The sequence below is a fragment of the Gallus gallus genome, chromosome 3 (assembly GCF_016699485.2).
Source record: "Gallus gallus isolate bGalGal1 chromosome 3, bGalGal1.mat.broiler.GRCg7b, whole genome shotgun sequence".
In the NCBI taxonomy this organism is placed as follows: Eukaryota; Metazoa; Chordata; class Aves; order Galliformes; family Phasianidae; genus Gallus; species Gallus gallus.
In genome coordinates, this window is record NC_052534.1 from 16,879,679 (window position 1) to 16,900,348 (window position 20,670).

A 20,670-nucleotide genomic window follows, 5' to 3' on the forward strand; every position below is an offset into this window, starting at 1 on the left:
ACGCATGCGCGGGGACGGGAACTTGTTGCTTGGGCCGGTAACTCGGGGCCGTGCGGCGACAGAGGGAGGGCAGGGGGCTGCGAGGTCGAGGCAGTAAAGGTAGAGAGTGGAGGGCGGGTAGGGGCGGTGTGAGACGGCCGCGGGGCGGGAGAGAGGACGAGCCGAGCCTTGAGGGGCGGCCACGGGGCGGGAGAGAGGGCGAGCCGAGCCGAGCCGAGCCCTGAGGGGCGGCCGTGGGATTGGGGCGGGTGCTGACCGCTCCCCTCAGCCCCTCAGAGGGAGCAGCGCGGGTCTCGGTGCTCGCGTTCCCTGCGAGGTCTCGTTCTCGTTGGGCTGTCGCCGCGCAGCTCCACCTGGAGGAGGTGTTGCTTTTCTCGTTATCTTCTCAACAGCTACCTCGTTTAAACGTTAAAGCTTGCAAAATCGGAAACCGTATGTGATGATCTGGGTGCGTTGCTTCCGTGTTAACCCGCGGTCTCTGCGATTGATGTAATGGAAGGTCCCGCAGTATGCTAAAAACTGCTCTTCTGTCTGCACTGAATTTCTTAGAAAGCAAGAACAGGTTCACAGCACAAGTCAGATGTGTATCTTTGCAGTACACTTGCAGCTGGGACAAAGGCTGCCTTTTTCTTCCCAGCTTCATGCAGCCTAACACTGAGTAAATTCTGGTTTGGGTGGAGCATTCTCCATGCTAGCTGTTCTATGTTTGGTGGTTTTGGATTTGTTTTGTTTCTGTTTTAAAGGAGACCTTGTGGTTTATCATATTATTTCATTTACATCCTCCAGAATAGCTCTGTCATGTGCAGCCTTCTTGTAGAGGTGTGATATCCCCAAAGTAGTGCACCTAGGCCTGTGATGAGGACCTACGGTCTTTGATTTCAAAGGATAGAGCTTTTTGGGGTATGCTTTCTTTATGAATTTATCAGTCAGAAGCGTGTTCTACATGGAGCATGTTTTTGTCCAAAGTAGATAAGAACTATCATGTTTATAAGGTCCAAGAAAAGCAATGCTTGAAGCTGAAAGCCTCAAAATAAGTGGGCAGTTGTATGTGCTGAGTAAAAGAAGGTGTTTGTATCAGTAGCTGAGTCTGGTGTGGTCTTGTTGTCTACTAAATAATTTGAACAAGTCAATTGAATAAAATGAGATAAATGGCTGTTCTCTTAGAAAAAGGAAAATATTCTTTTGTGTTAACAATGTACTGTAGTCACTGTGCTGTTCTCTTAGCTAAATTCTCCTATCAAAAAGGAAAACATGCAATATCCAAAGGACAGAGAAAGAGGAATGTATTTGTGTAGTAATTCTTTTCAGGAGAATTAGTGACAATTTTGTTAATGATCTCAAGGCCTTGACATTTACAAGCCAGTATGGTCACACATGCTTATCAACTAGGAACAAAGTATTTGAACTGCTATAATGTGTTAGAATGTCTAGCGCCCTGTGTTACTCCTACAGTCAGAGTCCAGCCTCAAATAAGTAGTTTAATGTTACGGATTAGATGATGGAAAAGTTTCTGTGCTCTTCAGTAGCTTTCCTCAGGTGTCTGTAGAGGGTGGGATCAGTTTGATATCAGGCATTCTCACTTGGGCACTGCCTACAACTGAGTCTATCAATTACTGCGAAAGTACTTCCCAGATAAAGAGGAGTCATTGTCAAATATGACTATTTTTTCCAAAGTAGTTTCCCTGTTGAATCTTTCTGTGCTTTCTGTTCTAGTAATACAGTACATCTTGCAAATATCAAGCAGGCTTTTCATGTGGTTGCTTCTTTTCTTTTAATTAAGGGAAAGACAAGATGAGCCCTGTCTTCTTTCTGGGTATTGGACGTTCTCATCTGGCCTATTCCTGGAATAGAAGTGGACTTTTCAACTCAACAAATGAGACGTACTGCTACAGCACTGCCCGGGGCAGCACGGTGCTCCAGGGAGTAACTTTTGGTGGAATCCCAACTGTCTTGCTGCTTGATGTCACTTGCTTTTTTGTAAGCCCGGTTTCTATTTTTTATATTGAAAATACTGGGGCCTTCTCAAAAGTTACAAATTGTGCTGGGTTCTGGGTTTATTGGGTAGTGATTTGTTTCTAGAAATAATCAAAAATAACAAATATGCTAAGGCCACCTTGGGAACATCAAGGCCCTTTTCAAGTATTAATAACAGTGACGCTGTCATCCCACCTGTATGTGAACTGTATGTTGGATGTATAAATGTAGGAAGAGTGCAGTATGATTGGGTCTGTACTTCATGGTGGTCTTCAAAGTGGTAACTCAAACTTCTATGTTTTGTCTTAATTTTTCCCTTACTCTTGGGTATATTTTTGGTAAGGGAATGCCATCGCTAAATTGCTTGTCCAGAGGAATGTGTCCTGATTGTTTTGCAAGAGAAGTTGCAATATGGAAAATAGGTCACTTCCCGAATGTTTGAATTAGATTTCATGAAACAGTCAAAGAAATAGTGTACTAAGCTCAGTCTGGGTAAAAGGAAGAAATTGAGTAGTTTGCTAAGGCAGGCCTGGGATTCCCATAACATTTTTGGTTATTTTGATGAATTTGGTCTCAGTGTTCTTAAGCCACTACAAAAAGTAAGAGCTGTAGACTGGCAAATTGGCATGATAAATGAGGTTTCTGATAATAAAATCAGACTGAAGGGATCACAGTTCCCAAATTCTAGAAAGCCATGTGAGGAAACTTAAAAACACCTGTGTGAGGTCTGAACTGGTAGTTCTGTAAGAACTAGGAGATGTACCTGAAAATTATTTAGTGGCATTTAATAAGATTTTGTCAGATTGTTTGGGGGTATTTCTTTCTTGTTTTTTCTTTTTTTTTTCCTGAGCTGTGGTTGAATATAAAGATACTGAGCCTCTGCATTGCACCCTCACCTCAAATAGGAAGAATTAGCTGCAGTGCAGAAGACTTCTTGTTCAACTACTGAGTACTGCAATTTATTTAGCAACTCCTGTACTCCTCCTATGTTTATGACATGTTTATTGCAGATCTCTTTAATAACTACCAGTTGATGGGTTTTTGAATATTATTTCTAGCCTGGTTTCCTGAGGAAGTGAGGCTTAAGCGTTGCATTATCCACCCATTTTGCCTGTCAGTTCCTCCTTCTAATGGCTGGAGAACATATTAGCCAATTTAAACCTGAGTTGTCTTAGTCTATAGAGGATTTGGCATCCTGAAATTTATGAATTGCATGAAGCTTAATGGACAGATAAAGGAAAAGGATCTCAACTTTTATTTCCTGTTGGGGAGAAGGTTATTGTAAGAAAGCTTTATTTATTGCGAAATGCGGAAGTTAGCTGGGTAATCTTGACATGCATCCTGGCTGACCCTTCGGTGCTTACATAGCATGAGATAAGTTACATCACTGGCACTACTTTCTGGCCAAACAGGTATGGGATGTAGGAGGGGCTGGAAGGTGGGGGTGTACATGTTAACGTGTGCATGGAAAACAGGCCTTGGTAGTTCTGCCTCTTACAGAGCAAGTACTGTCTTTTTTTTTTTTTTAAGAAGAACATCTGTGAAATACATTGCTTATTTTTTTTTTTTTTACTTAGACTTTTTCAAAAAAGGAACATACTGGAAGGAAGAAAAAAAAACTGGAGAGGTCAAATAACATTTCTGGGTTTTATGAGTTGTACTAATGTATTACTTATTACTGAGTAGGATATAAAATAATTCTGGAGAAAACAGTTAAAATACCTACAGCCAGTTATGTTAATGTTAAATAAAAAGTAATAAAAAAACTGCATTGGAAGTCTTCCATCATAGTTCTGGGTGCAAGTAAAGGAAAACAGTAAATATGTATATGTGAAAGCTTTGAATTCCTGTCTTTCACAAATCTGAATATGCATTCAGTTTAGAAATACGACATTCAGAATTCCTTCATAAATGAGAACAGGAAGGTAGCTCTTCTGGTCCTTTGGTCCTGGTAGACTTTGTAGTGTGATCGCCACTGGGGCCGTTAACACGCGGTAGCTGGTTTAAGAGCTAGGACAGCGGGGTTTTTTTGACAGTACTTATGCACCCAAGAAAGATGATTACAAAATGGAATATAAAAATCTCTGTTTTTATCTTCTAGATTTTAATATTGTTGTTTTCCATTATAAGGAAGAGATTCTGGGACTACGGACGCGTTGCTCTTGTGTCAGAAGCTGAATGGTAAAAAGATATGCAATCAGATTGATTTGTTGAAACCTACTGGGGAACGTGGAAGCAGTGGAGTTAAGCAGGACTTAATTTAAGTGAATTTGTATCAGTTAGATGTTGGTAATCGCATACATATACTTGTTAAAAATGTAATCCTGCTACTTTGTTTGAAGTATGTTCTGTTGCAAGTTCCTCTTTGCAGTGTCAGTTTGAAAACTGTTTGCCATCATCATTGTAAATTCTCTTCTCCAGCTGTGGATTAAGGAAGTGGATATATATAAAAAAAAAAAAGAGAATAGGTTGCTTGTCTGCTAACAAGTCATGTGGCTACATATTAATGTTTACAGTGCTTCTGTGATAGAAGGATACTGACTGTTGTGCGTGTCTCGATTCACACCCAGTATATTCCCGGAGCTCCCCTACGCAGACTGTCATGAAGGGTTTAAAAATAATTTAAAATAGAATGTCTTCTAACTGGTTTCTGAAATTCCCCACTGATTTTTAGTGATAACTGCAACTGAGCTTTTGATTTATTCATTTGTTTTTATTTTTAATATTATTTTTACAAGGTGATGTCTTGATGTTCAAAAATTAGTCATCTCTTATGAAGTGGATAAGTTTTACAGGGGAGACTTGCTGGTTTTAATGGTGTAGCTAAGTTCATAGAATCGTAGAATGGCCTGGGTTGATAAGGACCTCAAATATCATCTAGTTTCAACCCCCCTGCTACGTTCAGGGTTGCCAACCACCCGACCAGGCTGCCCAGAGCCATATCCAGCCTGGCCTTGAATGCCTCCAGGGATGGGACATCCACAGTCTCCTTGGGCAACCTGTTCCAGTGCGTTACCACCCTGTGTGTGGAAAAACTTCCTCTTAATATCTTACCTAAATCTCCCCTGTCTCAGTTTAAGACCATTTCCCCCTGTCCTATCACTAAGTTGTAGTTAAGTCCACAATTAAGCAAAAGGAAATGGCTCAAAGTGTGTTTCTAGACTCAATCCATGTACATGTGTGAAAATTAGATGTGCAAAAAAAAGAAAAAAAAAAAGCCATAATGGTGGCAGCTTTAATCTAGCCAGCTCAGGCAGCAAGAATGAAGATGCTGTAATGCAGGCTTCCTTGTGGGCTGTGGAGATCTGCATGGGACAAGCAGGTCCTTGAGCAGTCCGATGCATTGGAGTCTGTTATTGTCCCCACAGCATTTTGCCCTGGGCCAAAATTATTGTTAATACATTTACAAATCCCATAACTGTGTGCACATCACCATTGCAATGTTTCTTTTTAGCAACAAAGTGAAAACAGATACTTTGCTATTTTTACTGAAAGCTGCACATTGTCTAATTGTTTTTAGCCTTGCTACAGGACTGAATTTGAATGAGGAGGGCACACTGCAGGTGAAGAGAAATTCTGAGTAGTGGCTGTAAGTTGAAGGGAGGAAGGTAGAGCGAAACAGGTTGATCCCTTATGATGAGGAGTACGTGAGATACCTTGAACAGATCTTGCCTAGACTTAAAAACCTGTTTTTTATGAGTGCAGTTTTATACCTCAATAAAACACTCACTTTTATTTCTAGTTTAGTTACTCTCATTTCAGGAGCTCGCAGGTCCTGACTTTTGAACACGAGGTACAGTACAAGCTTCCGTAGTTAGGCATATGCTGCAGGGTGAAAACCGCTGCCTTTGTGAGTGGAAAAAGTGTTTTAATATTATTTCAGGTAGTTACTTCAGAATTGTTAAAGTTGAAATAATTATGTGAAACTCCAGCCTCTCTTATTAAAGATACTTGAAAGCATCATTTCATTTATTTCAGTGGAGTAAGATATACCCACTCATCAGCATCTTCATCAGCACCTGAAGTTCTTGAATACGACAGTGTAAGTATTTTAGGGTTTCTAGAAGTTTTTTTAATATATAAACTACCTAATGCAATTTGTTATAATTTGCCATTCCACCTCACCTAATGTACTAGTCCATACTTCTGTATAGATGGTCTTTCAGTGTAAAAGTCAGTAGTACATTGTGTACTGTGTTTTGTATAGATTAATAAGCTCTCTGTTTCTTGACAAATTACTGTTGTATCATGAGTCGGTATCTTGTGTCAGTGTTGCTAAATAACTCTCTTAATTAGGAGAGGGATTATACATTGTAATCCTAAAGCTAGTTAGTAGTGGAAGAATTTTTTTAGTTAGACTTAGCAATTCTATCATTGAAACAGTTGAATAAAAGCGTCTCTTAATTGAAGGCTAACATGAAAGAATAGGCCTTTCAAGGGAGATGTTTGTTTGTTTTTAACCATGCTAGAACATTCAGAGGGACGTGATCTCTGCTGTACTGTTTCATAGGAGGGTTTTTAAATCTAGATGATTTCTAACTAGAGTTTAAGATATTAACTTGTATAAGATTGTCATACAGCTTCTCCTTGAAATTGGAATCTCTACAACTGTTCTTTTTAGGGGGCAAAAATCATCATTCCAAAATAGTGCATTAAATACTGATTTTCATAGCGAGATTAAATCTTGACTTTTCTCCAGTGAAGATGGGATCAGGACACACTTTTATAAGCTTAAGGAGCCCAAGCAGTAAATATACAAGTAATCCCTCTCAAATCTTAAATATGATGCAAAGGCAGACATACGAATTACCTTTTAGAAAGTGTGTAGAGCAATAGGTATTTTTCTGTATGTATTTTCTATATTTTTCTGTTTCTAAACAATGATTTCAGAGTAACTGGCTGCCAGCCTTTTAGCTAGGAGATTGGCTTAATAGCAAAAGCCCTTAGTATCTAACCTGTCCAATTAAGAGATGTTTCTGTGTTAACTCTTACAACTTTTTTCTCTACAGGGCTTTTGTTCTTGGATGGCAGCTGCTTTTCGGATGCAGTAAGTACAAAAAATAAATAGTAAATCACTTTTTTTGTTTGTTTTTATTTAAAAAAAAAAAAAAGACTTGTTGTGCTTTCTTTTTTTTTCTTTTTCTTTTCTTCCTGAGTAGACAGAATTTTAATACAAAGAGCAATACAGGTGCCTCCAGCGTGTGGGCAGTAGTGGGTTGCAAAAAAAAAAATGAAGACAAGGTGACTATATAGGAATACTTCTTCAGGATACACTTGCCTTTCTGTTGACAGTCCAGAGACTTCCTGATCCAGGAACAATGTGTGAACTGAATTAAACCTAGGCCATTTGTATGGATTCTGAGCTAAGAACTTGGCTCTAAGCTTGCACCTTTCAAAGAGTGCTGTGTGGGTGTTCCCCCGTTTGAAGCCAGTAGGCCCTTGAGCAGGAAACATGGTTTCTGTGCAAGGAATTCTGTGGAGAACTGGTGACTTAGCTGGGGCTGAAATTGCAGGACAAAGAAAAGCCCATCCTGTTGTTTCCCAGAAAGTGAGCACTAGACATGTGATGTTGGTTCCTTATGTCTCTTTTATGTCTCTTACTCTCTTAGTAAATAATGATTTTTAAAAATGCATTTCTAGCTTGGATACCTTGAAACAAGAAAGGAGTGCAGTTGAGACTTTCTCCCCATTTGCTAGTCCCTTCCTTTCTCAAGAACTCATATTTTACTCATCTGTTTTGCTGAAAATGAGTAGATAATAAGAGTTCAAAGGTTAAGGTGGTTCTGTTATCATTTTTCTCAAAGGAAGCCTTTCTTGAGATGTGTGAACACTGTCACAGTGTGACCCTAAAATTTGAGATCTATGCTTTCCACTGTGGCTGTCTTAAAGCAGGAAGTTGTGACAGATGTATTTGTCCTCTTCCAGCTTGATGTAAGGAACTTGCATGCATATTTTCACCTGACTTGTTTCCATCTTAAATTCTATTATATTAATTTTTGTATGTTGATTCTGTGCAAGAAAAAGGCACTTCTGAAACTCAAAGCAGTTAAACTTATAGATGAGAGAACACAGTGGTGTTGAAAATTGATAGAAATTGATGGGGAAGTCATTGGGTTAACTGAGAAAATAATGTATGTTCAAAAACCCCAAAACAAACAACCTCACAAGTATTAAGTAGACTGATCATGTGCTTTTTTTGTCAATGGTGTAGTGATGATGAGATTCATGACAGATGTGGTGAAGATGCCATACACTACCTTACCTTCCAACGTCACATCATCTGCTTGTTGGTTGCTGTCAGCATTTTGTCTGTGGGTGTCATACTGCCTGTCAACTTATCAGGTGATCTTCTTGGTAAGAATTTTTTTTTTAATTCTGAAAGGAATTAGCTTTAGTGCCATTGTAAAAGCTTTCAGGAGCTTTTGTTTGTTTGCTCCCTTCTGCCCTGGTTTTGTCAAATCTTGAGTAGCAAATCATCTTGCTGAGACTTTGTCGGTGTTAACTGGGCTGAAAGAATTATTTCATATTTCTTGCAGTCTTAGTCCTGATGGACTGGTACTTAACAAGTACAATGTGCCCTCTAGACTACCACCTAGCCAATAGAATATTAATGAACACAACTCTGACAGATCTTGTTTAAACATATTTCTGTTTTTGATACCAAGCCCTTATTACCCTATAAAATGTACTTATGAGTTGACTTCCTATCAGTCTTGCTAAGATCCCATTTACAGGCTTGTACAGACTTCACAGTTGATGATCTTGGTTTACACTGCTATTCACCAATTCATTTGATTTTTTTCCTAGGAGCTCTCAAGCAGAGTGCTTCTTTATATTTTGTCTGATTTCTCTTATACAGTGTTGTTTGCATCTTAGTTTGTGTATTGACTTGCTAATTTTTGTCCCCAAAACTTGCTCTCTTCTACTGCCCTTAAACTGGCCTAGTTTTTGTTTTCAATTTGGTACTACCTATGCTTTAAAGAGCCTTGTGACTTTGCCCACTTTTGTAATTAAATACGTTGTCCCCTCTCTGTGCCTTCAGTATTGTTTCTTTTCTAATGATGCTAACTGGATATGAAAGGAGACTATAGGAAGAGGGGAAACACGCTGCAAAAATTTTGCATTCAGATTTTTAAAATGACTATTTCTTTAGATGAGCTGAAAGTGGTATGATATTCAAGTGCTTTTTTTTGGTGAATTTTAAAATGTGATACTGCAAACCAATATTGATTATGATTCTAAATCGTTTTAATGTTGAAGTAGATCAACATCTGAAAAAAAAAAAAGAGATAAAGGCTTTTTCAGTTTGGAGTTGAATTTTATACCAGCTAATGATGCTATGTGGGTTTTTTTTTTCCTTCTTAGTTAAAGATCCCTACAGTTTTGGAAGAACAACTATACAGAATTTAGAAACTGGGTGAGTAAATCTTGGAAGGTACTTTTATGCTTATGTCTGTTTCCTGCCATAGTTTCTAAATACGTGCGTTGATGCTTGCAACATGGCTCTCAGGGGTAGGAATTACTTAATCATGCCTTGTCAACTGGAACTGGGATGTGTCTGCTTCAGGCTATATGTTATGGCTCTGATAAGAAATCTATGAACTTGGCTTCTGCTCTCTCAGCTCTTACTTTTTTATACTACCTGTTTGTCTCAGCTAATCAATATCTATATACCTATATCTAACATCTAACAATATTATTTTCAGAAATAGCTATGCTGAAAGAATCCACACTGTGGAAAGGAAAACAAAGCTGACAGCTTTACTGTAACATGTAACTCAGATAACTTAAATTCTCTTAAACCAGAATTGTGAACGTCTTTCCCATTTGAGGTCACAATTAAAATTGCTTCATTTAAAAAAGAAAAAAAAGTCTGTAAAAATGGTTGCAATACTAATCTGTACTGCTTTTGTTATGTCATTATTCAAAACTTCTCATCCATGCTATAATGTCCAGTAGAATATTTGCCAATGTACTTTGCTTTTTTTTAACTGTTATGATTCCTAGTAGTTAGTGAGGATTTTATTGTTCAGTTGAGTTTCTATCTGCAGAATAGATTCCTGTATTTTATGTTAACTTATTAGTAGTACTCTTCACAAAACTGAAGAGCTGCATATAGAACACTTTTCTGCTGTTAAGTTTGGAGGAAGGAGCCATCAGAAAAGTGGGGTTTAGCCTCTGTGTTAGGTTGTTTCTGGTTTGGATAAGAATTGTATTCAAGGGGAGTTTGGTTTTGCGTTCAGCACAGTAACCGCTGGCCAATAAAAAATATCTTGGCTAATACCATGGAGCTTCCTATTAATCATCTGAATGCAAAGGCATAAGCCCAGTGTTGCCTAAAATTAGCTGTTTTCCTTGCATTTTCATTAACTGTGTATTGTAAAATGTATTGGGTAACCCTAATGGCTGTCCAAGGATTTGTATGTGCATGAGTATTTATCAGTTACTACCTTTTTTGTTCTTTTGTGTTTTAAAGAAAGGTTTTAATCTGTTTAGTGTTTTGATGACTATGTGTATCAGTAGGATAATTCGTTCCTGTTTCTCATATTTGTAACATTTTGTCCAACAGTAACAATCTTCTTTGGCTGCACACATTTTTTGCTGTTGTTTACCTGATTCTGACTGTTGTCTTCATGAGTCATCACATGAAAACAGTCACATATAAAGAAGAAAATATAGTAAGTTCCTGTGTTGGGGTTTGAAAAACAAACTGTGTGTGTGTTGGGGGTGGGGTGGAGGGGGCTATGTGAAAGAAGACAGTGCTAAAAAAGCAAATTGCTAAGATGCCTCCTCTTTGCTAGAATGTAACATAACTGAAAGAATTCACTGCAAATGAATCTCCACTGAGTGAACTGTGAAAAGTATCTGGAGATCAGGGTGAGCGGGGGTGGTAATAGGACCTTGTGAAATTGTTGTGCCTTTAACCAGTGCAGAAGGTGTTTTGCTATCTTGAATAGGTACAGCTCCCATTGAAATATCCTACCTCTTTTTTTTTTTCCCTTCTAAAACATGAAGGCAGTGATGCTGCATATTCTCTCTTCACTAATGCCATTTTTCAAAATAGGATTTTTTGTTGTTTTTCTTTTGCAGGTTAAGTGCACGTTGTTTATAACCGGTCTTCCAAAAAATGCAAAACAAGAAGCCATTGAAGGCCATTTCATGTAAGTTCCATGCTTAATTAGGAACAAAGGATTTAGAATTATCCTAGTAGTTTTAAATTTCCAGGCAGAAATGTCTTTGACTCTTGCACTATTTCAAATCGTGTAATAGTATTCATCTCTATCCTTAGAAAGAATTGACAATAAAATGAAAAATGCTGTATTTCAGTAGAGCTAGTTAGCTAATCTTAAAATTAGAACCTAATTTAGGTTCTTTAGCCACATCCTAAAATGTGGCTGTTTCCACACTTCCCATTAATATTCCCACGTGGCTTTTATTTGGGAATAATGCTGCACATCTCATACTAATGTAACTTTGAACTCCAGTCTCTGTGGAAGACTCCTCTCTGTGTTACCTCATTCAGAAGTGATTGAGATACCACTTAGACTCCAATGATGGTCTTTGAAATGGTTTATTCAGTGTACTTCTCTTGTATTGCTTCATTTTCAGTGCTGCCTACCCAACTTGCACTGTGCTGGAGGTTCAGCTATGTTATGATGTAGCCAGGCTTATTCATCTATTTAGAAAAAGGTACTTGTTTTTGTAATCTATCTGAACTTAGCATAATTTTGTAGATATCTTGCTGGTTCTTAATCAATGTTTCCTCTCACAGCAAGGGAGTTGGAACTAGATGATCTTTGAGGTTCCTTATAACCCAAGCCATTCTGTGATTTAGTCAGTGATTTTGACATTTACCAGTAGTACTAAGCTTACATGTACTAGAAATGAATTTTGCTTTTAAAGTTCTGGTCTGCGCTTGAGTCAGACTCAACTGTATTTTAAAGTATGTATTTCTAAAGGCTTGGCTTGTATCATTGTTTGCTTGGTCAGGCAGTACAGAGTAGAAAACCCAGCTGTTGAATTAGTAATTCTAATTAGTAATTGTAGCAGACTCTGCTGCTTTGGTCGGAGACATTGGTCACAAGAGGGAAAGGGGTTCTCTTCTGGATTATACAATAGCAACCTTTTTCTTCTGGAACCTCAATAGTGTAGACTCTTCAATACTATTACAGGCTTGAAAATAAATTGTACAAAGAAGCTAGAATAAGGTATATGAATGCCTTTGGTGACTGATTTGCTGTGAGTCTCTGACACAGTGTTTTCTCTTGGGGGTTTATGCTCTTTGTAAACTTGTTGTTGATGTTGTTTTCTTGCAAAATGTTTTGGATGTATTTTTCCACCTAGAAATGAGGCAGAAAAAAGCCTGGATTACTATAAACGTCTGTATGAGAAGCATGGCAAGCGAGCCAAAATCAACCCTAAGCCATGTGGTCAGTTCTGCTGCTGTGAAATGAGAGGATGTAAAAGGGTGAGAGATTGTGTTCATTTTTACGGTGGCTGGGTAGATCACATCGAGTCGTTTTTATGTAACATCTTGTGAGCTTAAACAAATTGTTTATTTGTTGCAGGGCACTTATCTTTCATGTTCTTGTACAATAGAGAAAAGGATTTCCCCAAAACTTTTGAAATGTAATCGTAGTGCAAAAACTAAATACAAGAGAAACTTCTGTTTGTTTGTCTTCATGTGGTGACACGATTTGTAATTTGTGGAAGTAGTGGAAGGAAGAAGGGCTATGGTTTCTGTAGGCTGTATTTTAATGAAGGTATTAGCCATCTGATACTTGGATGTAACAGTCATCAATTTCTTAACAGGAAGATGCTGTAGATTATTATACTAGAGTTACAAATGAACTGATTGAAGAATTCTCAAAAGAGGAACAAGCAGTTCAAAACAAACCACTAGGAATGGCATTTGTAACATTTCAAGAGAAATCCATGGCAACCTAGTAAGTTTTGTCTGCTATCTTCTTTGTTTTCTTTTAACTTTGATAGTACAACTGATCTTGTTTGTGTTGCTTGTCTGCTTATGTTGCTTCTTCTTCCTTTCTTCTTCCTTACCATCGTGTGGATTTGTTCTGCTCTGCTTACTGGTAAGTTTTTCTGCAAGTATGCATTTAGCCTTTATACTTCAAATGAAGAATTGATTGCCTAAGAGACTAAGTGGCTTTGGATACTTACTGGGATAAGAATCCCTACTCTGTGGGATCCATTAGTCTAGGTTAGTAGTAGGCCAAACTAGTTGGATTTTGGGAAAGGGTTACTGATTTCTCCATTTTCTAATGTACAAATGTAGTTACGAAGTAACTACAGTGGGTGCTACTGAGTAACCTCAACTAAGTAGTGAGCTGGTTTTAAAGGTAGATTCTAGATGTTTGGTGTTGGCGAAGTACTGGGTGAAGTAAAGAGAAGAAACTTAACTTCCCAGCATTGTGTGTCTTTAAATATATAGAAAGACATCTTAATCACTTGCTGTGCAGGTTACAGGAAAAAATGTGTGTGCATTCAACTTCTTATGTTGTGTATGTGCATATAAATGTGTGAGTATATATTTAAAAACCCTTCATTGTGTTGAATATGCAAGTTGTTAGATAACCTGGGGTAAGATGATTCAAAAGCCCTGCAAAATAGAATTTGTGTTGTAGAACTTACACAGGATACGCTAGATTTTGGTAATAGTTACTACTTCTTGAGATGAGAGGTGATTATGTGGCACAACCTGTTTTAATATTCCTTTTGCTTGCATATTGCTTATGTGACCCTCAAGATCTTGACTTCATACAGATTTAACAGTATTATGTGTCTCTTACCTGTTTCTATAGATACTTGTGTAGATCCTGTATTAGAAGTTAAGCCCCTTTTACCCAGTTGTTTATACAGAAGATGCATGTATGCTGTCATTTTCAACTGACAGTTTGTGAAAATCCTTTACTAACATGAGGTTGAGTAAAAGGAAATAGAATAATACTTGTGTTACAAATGTAGCACATCATGCCTTTCCCTCCCCCCCCTTTTCCCTGTAGCCTTTCTAGTTTTCTACATTCTTTTACCCTCAAATCACATTAGAGATAGAGTCTTCCAGTGTCCTTGTCTTTACAAGGAAGTCTAGGCTGTAGGATTTCAAGAATTTGAAATGCTGGATAAATTCTGTGTGACTCCAGTTAAAAACAGTGAATTCCATTCCTCTTCTAATCTTGTCATGTTACACACTGTATTTAGATATTTTAGAGCGCAGAATAATCTTTCAATATGTGCAACCGAAAGAAGAAATAAGCACTGAGGTTTCTTCTCTGACTTAACTTCTTATCTATAATTTAGATGTGTCAATTTCTCAGTGGATGCATCAGAGTTGCATTACAGGCATCTCTGAGTTGAACCGCAGAGAACTGAAAAGATTTTTATTGCTGTGAACTCTATTCTCTGGAAAATTAAATGATATTTGATGTTGAAGCCACCAGATAAGAAAATTCTATGGTGTCAGTAGTGGTCTCTGCTCCACAGAGCCCTGAAATAGGATGGGAGAAGCAGAAAGGCAGGACTGAAGTTCATGGAATCAAATAGCTGTAGAAGCTTGATTAGTGTTGGTGCTCATTTTTTGTGTAGTGTGTCTGAAAGTGCTAAAGATTGCTCCTATTTACTTTTTAAAAGCAAGCTATTGAATAATTTACTTTCTTAAATACTTGCTGCTGCAAGGTGCTGATGTCCCTGCTTGAATTCTGGTAAGATAAAGATCTGTTTTGTCATTTTTGCTTTGTTTGGTGTTTGTGTAGTTCTGTTTTCTTAATGTTATGAGCACAACTGAGAAACAAGCATAACCAGGAATTTTAGAGTCCACTCATTCAAATATGATATATTTCTGTTTCCATGCTGGTGTAGCGGAGAACTTCTTTTGCACCATAGCACACACACACAGTTGTACTGTGCCTAAATAAATGCTAAGCATTTCTCTTGGTGTGTTCTGAGAAATCTTCAGAAGGATTTACTCTGGCTGTGTTTAAACTGTGTTTAAGTACACTGATAATCAACTCAGAAGATACGTATTGTGGATATGCTGGGAGTGGGTGAAAGAAGACATTATTTCAAATTGTTAGGTTACTTGCATTATAAAAATTGTGTGAAAAATCAAAATTAGTTAAATTTCATTATGCCAAAATCTGAGTGTAGATCAAAGGATTCATTTGCTTTGACTTGAAAACAGCTGTAATTACATGAGATGTTTGGGGTACTGGCTGCCTTTATTTCTATTTTCCAATGCTCTCAGAGTTTGATTTTTTTATTATGAGCTGCTGCTGCATTGGTAGAAGCACTGAACAGTTTGATTCAAGGTTACTTTTGTGTTTTCCAGCTTTGTGGGGTATCAAAGGCCTCTGTTAGTAACTGTATCTAATGGTCACTGCATGCAGGAGATTAAGTTACAATGTTATCTAATCACTGTCTTGATCTCTGGTTATTAAAAGGAAAACAAAATGCCTTTTACTGCTGTTGGCAATCTTCCTTCAGCATTTTCAGGTGTAGTAATTTGGAATAATCCTATTGGTTTTCCTTCTTACAGTATACTTAAGGACTTCAATGCCTGCAAATGTCGGAGTATTAAGTGTAAGGGAGAACCCCAGCCATCATCCTACAGCAAGGAATTGCGTGTAACAAATTGGGAGGTTAAATATGCTACATATCCTGAGAATATATGTTGGTAAGATTCCTGTCTTCCATCCATTTATTTATGATACTTCAGGTTTAGGATAGGAACAGGAGAAAGGATCTGCATTTTTTTTTCCTCTAACCCAAAAATGAGACTGATGTAAACTTTTATTTCTATTAATGGTGTTCTTTGACCTTGGGGACGCCTCTCAGAGGCTGACTAGGGTTTTGCTACCCCAAAGTTCTGGCATCTGCTTTTTCTGTGAACATGAAATATATACATACATACATAAAAATAAAGCTTCATCAGTCTGTACCTCAGCATTTCTATTTTTTTTTGAGGTCTGTTGCTGAGGTCTGAGGTGAGGAACTTGATGTTAGAATGGAGTATTCTCCAAGTTTGTATACGTGTGTATCTTTTTTTGAGGTGCTGCAGGACAGATCTAGCTTGATCCGCTCTGTGAACTGTGTCTGTCTGCCAACATCTTTTGAGTGGCCCAATAATTTCACCCATCACATACAGGAGAGAGTGTGAAAATACATAAATAATTTTAAATCAAGCTGTTTCTGTGCTATCTTCTGTCATGCTTACAGGCTAAAAATGACTAAACATTTTCTAGTTGCTTTGTAAGTAACTTAAGATTCAATCAATATAATGCCCTGTTCATATGACAGTATATTATTGTGGCATCTCTGTTGCAAGTTAGGCACAAACAAATGTGTTGTTTATTTTTTCCCTTGAAGAACAGGAGAAACAGTGATTTGCTGTGGGTTCACCATGATAGTTGTCATTGCTGGGGGGTGATAAAGAGCCCCTCTGCCCGTTTGGTCTATTTTAAATGCTTGGCTTTGGCTGGGACTCAAATTGTTCTGGTCCTTTTGGGAATTGTTTCAGAAAACATTAAGAACATCACCCGTTTAAGACCAGATTTTGCTATGGATTCAGTTGGATGTTTTTTCCTTACTTTTTAAATCACAGCTTCTTGGTAGATTCTGCCTCTGAGAGCTGTTCTCTGTATAGTTTCAGTCTCTTCTTGTTTGAACTTTCTCAGTTTAATATGTCGGTACAAGACAGAAGTTGTTTCATCCCAGGTCTTAACTACTTTGAACATTGTGTTGAGATGTTATAGAAGACTAAAAAAAGTTCTGCAAGTGCAAGTTGTGTTCTCACTTAATGAAACCAGTGCAACTTTTCTTATTTCTAATAATAACTGCAACTTTGTTTATATAACTTGTTTGTATAAATGAAGTGTTTTGTTTATATAACTTTGAGAATATGAAAAAGCAGTGCCAGCTGTTACTTGACAGGTAATATGTACTTTTAGCAGCAAATATTTACTGCTTTTTTTTCTTTTTTTGCAGGAATAATCTTTCAGTGTGTGGGCTGAACTGGTGGGTCAGATGGTGGTGCATTAATTTGTCTCTTCTCATTTTGCTGTTTTTTCTTACTACTCCATCCATAATCATATCAACCATGGACAAGTTCAATGTCACTAAACCTATTCACTACCTTAACGTGAGTATCACCGTGTTTGGATATGGCTGTATATAGGACCAAAATGTTATTAAAGGCATAGATGTATAGTTACAATGGTATTTACCAGCTTTTGTTCCTTGATAGGCTGAATATTTTCATCTTTATTTCAACTTTATGTTATTATGAATCTTATATTTGCTTGTATCTTTGGAATGTAGTTTTTACTATATTTAAAATGTTTTAAACCTAAAACATTTGCCAGTTTTGTGTTCAACTTGTGTTTTGATTTTAGCATAAGAAGATGGGGATTCAGATTTTAAACCTTGAAGTAAAATGCCATGGTTTATTTTGCTTACTAGATTGAAAACCAGGATGCCATATACATCTGACTTCAGCTAAAATCTCTTACAAATTGTTCATTTTAGATATTTCCCAAAGCCTGCATGTACTATCTAAAAACTGCTTGTGAGACTTCATCCTCATGGAATTCAATCTGCATTCCTGCTCCTGTTTTTTGTCTTGCACACAAGTGCTGAGCTCTAACTCATTCTGAGCTTATTCAGATTCAAAGTTGAATCTGAAAAAGATTTCCGTAGTCTGACCTGCTACCATTTACAAAAAGCTAATTATTGCAGCCTCTGTTCTTCTAGCACAGCTGCATTAAAATGCCTTTAATGTTTATTTCCCCCCCCCCCCCCCTTTTTTTTTCTTCCCATCAGAATCCTATCATCAGTCAGTTCTTCCCAACGCTCTTGCTCTGGTCCTTCTCAGCTTTGCTACCAACAATTGTCTATTATTCAACATTGCTGGAGTCCCACTGGACAAAGTAAGCAAAACCTTCCTCTGTTTTGGCCTTATCAGCTGAATTACTAGGGGAAAAAATACTCAACTGTTTATGGTGTTGTTTTGTTTCTTGTAAACCTGCAGACCTCTTGTAGCAGGGAATATCATCTTTTCATCTCTTTCTAGTATTCTAACCAATGTTTTGGAGTACTACAAGTAATACTACTTGTAGTATTAAGTACAAAACTGACCAGATTATTCACTTTTACTCCCCCTTCACTCACACTTCGTGTTTAAAGCTTAATTAGAAAAAAATGCCCCTTAAGTAGAAAAAAAGTGGGGGTTTTGATCCCTTACAGGCTGAGAACGCTGGAGTCTCAAATTCTATTTTGAGGGCTCCAACTACTGACACACTACTTATAAGAAGGCCATCGTTCTTGTTATTTTGTGTGAAAAGTGACCTGGATGTACAAATCTGCTATTGAATATTGCTAGTGGTGATCTGAGAAGACCTACAGGACCGCAATCTGTCAGGTCTGTTGACACAAGATTTTTCAGATACAGCCAGACCACTCAGAGGTGTCAAGTGATGTGCTGCTAACCTGGTGGAGCTCTGCTCAGCCTTGATTAGTGTACTGGGTTTCATGCTCAGTTTACCTGTAATACTGCACACTGAATCCCATTTCTACTTACCTTTGTTTAATCTTCCTCCTATAGCCATTATTTTTAATTCTAGGGTCAAATCTTTTTTATTTTTTGTACCATTCCGTTCCAAGACGTTGTGTCCAGAATTTTCTGTTTATCTGTTAAAGTTGCATACTTTTCATCAATGGTTTTTATTGATAATTGCACTTGGCTCATCAACTTTGACCCATTTTAAATTAATTGCAAGTTTTCTAGAGTTGCTAGTGATAGCAGATCTGATTTCAAGCCTCACTATAGTTGTACTAACTGATATATCCCATAGCCCAAGGGCTCCATGATCTTATAAAGCTGCTGTGGTTTTAATGCCTAATTTGATACCATCTTTAGGAAGTCTGTGTTGTTTTTGGCAATCTCTGCATCTAGTGACAATTTGTCACTAGTAAGATGTCATTGCTGCTGTAGGAGTGGTAAAGTATTAGTAATGTCACGTTGTTCTCAAAGTGTTGATGTTTGGCAAGTGAAGTAGCTTGTCTGAGTGTCTGGTTTCTTGAAGGTGGTGCCCTTCTGCAAACTGCCTGATCTCTCCTGGCATAAGGTTTGGAGAGGAGTTTGTTTACAAGCTGTTGAGAGATGAGTATCACTGGATGACAAACCAGCTGTGATGGGCACACATCCCCTTGCTTGCTCTACAGAACTGTAGTTTTGTTAATCCAGCATCTGGATTAATGTTCTAAAATATTTTCTGTGCCCAAGAAGATACCGAGAGCCTGCTTAGTCCGAATCAGTGAGTGTCCCAAAGGCATTTCTGTTGCAAGTATCTTGTAGCACTGCAATATAGTAGGGGAAGCTAGAAGTCTTCTGGGTGCTGATGTTCTTTGGGCAACATTCTTCATGCATGGAAGGCTTTCATATGAATTTCTTATTAATTTTCTTTTGTTGGTAGATCTGCGGAGAACAGAATAATGATGCATAAAGTCTACATATTTCTGATCTTCATGGTTTTGATTCTACCTTCCCTTGGTCTCACTAGGTAAAGCCATTGTTTGATAATGTTTGAGTATTTTAATAATATTCCTATAATATTTTTGTAATATTCCTTTGTTTGCTAGTTGAGGTATAGATAGTGTATCCTTTGTGTATAGTGTATAGATAGTGTACCCTCATCCTTTTACAGAGTGTCTGGTGATCTTGTCATTATATATTAGATTTTCCTATTACAATATCTCAATGTTCACCTTTTATCTGAGAATCTCTTAGCCTTTAATATCTCTAGAGTCTGATTTTCTTGTAGCAAAGGGATCTCTGATAATGAAAGATAATTTCTAGTTGAAAGTTGCCCATACTGTTACAGCCAAGAGCCAAATTTCCTGACTCTTCAAGTTACAGTTTTTCTTTTCTTTTTTGCACCTGTACCATGGTTAACTTTTCCCCAGCTAATGGGTAGCATGTATTTGCCTTATCTGTATGATGGCTGCTAAAAATGAATCATCAAACATCCACTTCACACTAAAGTTTTAATTATGCATCTTTTTTTTCCCTGCCACCTTATGACTGTCAGTATCTATAAAGCTAAAATAGTATTCTGAACTACTGAAAGAGAAGCATTTTTATGCAATAAATTACAAATAAACACTGAATTACATTAGCCATCTTTCTTTCAGCCTTGATTTTTTCTTCCGTTGGCTGTTTGACAGAGAGTCATCTGATTCTGCCATTAGGCTGGAGTAAGTATTAAGCAACTCCTTGCAAGATTATTTGAAATGCTTTTTATCTGTGACTAATTTTGGTTAGTGTTCATTAAAGCATGGGATGATACTTCTGGAATGATGTTGAACTTCCAAATAAGAGTAGGAGACAGTGCAAATGCCTTTGTTGTGAAGAAGTCCATACTTTTTCCTGCTAGGTAGTATATGCAAAATTTCAATAAAGAGAGTTATTTTTCCACATCCTTTAAAAATTCTGTAGAAGATGCAAGAAGGCAGGATGGGGTGAAGGGACTAGATAATGTAGTGAGGATTGTTGCGTATTGTTGATGGGACAATCCTCCCAAAGACTGCGGTGAGACAAAATAACTGCAGCAGTTCTTCTTGAAATCCACTGACTCACTTCTGATTTTAAGAAATATAAATGTTTTTATGCCAGTACTGCAAACTTGC

The 20,670-nt window shown here is 37.6% G+C and overlaps 1 protein-coding gene across 5 annotated transcripts in view; it reads left to right on the plus strand.

The window, feature by feature from the left end:
* Nucleotides 1-4: 4 nt before the first annotated feature.
* The window catches only part of TMEM63A (transmembrane protein 63A), a 28,980-nt gene continuing 8,314 nt past the window's right edge, over nt 5-20,670 (plus strand). Inside the window, exons 1-18 of one of the 5 annotated variants that reach the window (XM_015283912.4) lie at nt 5-99; nt 787-900; nt 1,781-1,977; nt 4,076-4,155; nt 5,953-6,016; nt 6,984-7,021; nt 8,186-8,328; nt 9,340-9,391; nt 10,544-10,652; nt 11,065-11,135; nt 11,584-11,664; nt 12,319-12,442; nt 12,787-12,920; nt 15,524-15,661; nt 16,972-17,125; nt 17,806-17,912; nt 19,458-19,544; nt 20,176-20,238. In XM_015283912.4, coding sequence (XP_015139398.1) covers nt 1,792-1,977; nt 4,076-4,155; nt 5,953-6,016; nt 6,984-7,021; nt 8,186-8,328; nt 9,340-9,391; nt 10,544-10,652; nt 11,065-11,135; nt 11,584-11,664; nt 12,319-12,442; nt 12,787-12,920; nt 15,524-15,661; nt 16,972-17,125; nt 17,806-17,912; nt 19,458-19,544; nt 20,176-20,238 — 1,631 coding nt within the window. In that variant the 5' untranslated portion in view covers nt 5-99; nt 787-900; nt 1,781-1,791. Of the gene's footprint in view, nt 449-786; nt 901-1,780; nt 1,978-4,075; nt 4,156-5,952; nt 6,017-6,983; nt 7,022-8,185; nt 8,329-9,339; nt 9,392-10,543; nt 10,653-11,064; nt 11,136-11,583; nt 11,665-12,318; nt 12,443-12,786; nt 12,921-15,523; nt 15,662-16,971; nt 17,126-17,805; nt 17,913-19,457; nt 19,545-20,175; nt 20,239-20,670 lie in introns of all 5 variants that reach the window. The other 4 variants (XM_015283911.4, XM_015283913.4, XM_419384.8 and 1 more) reach the window with 4 other exon arrangements.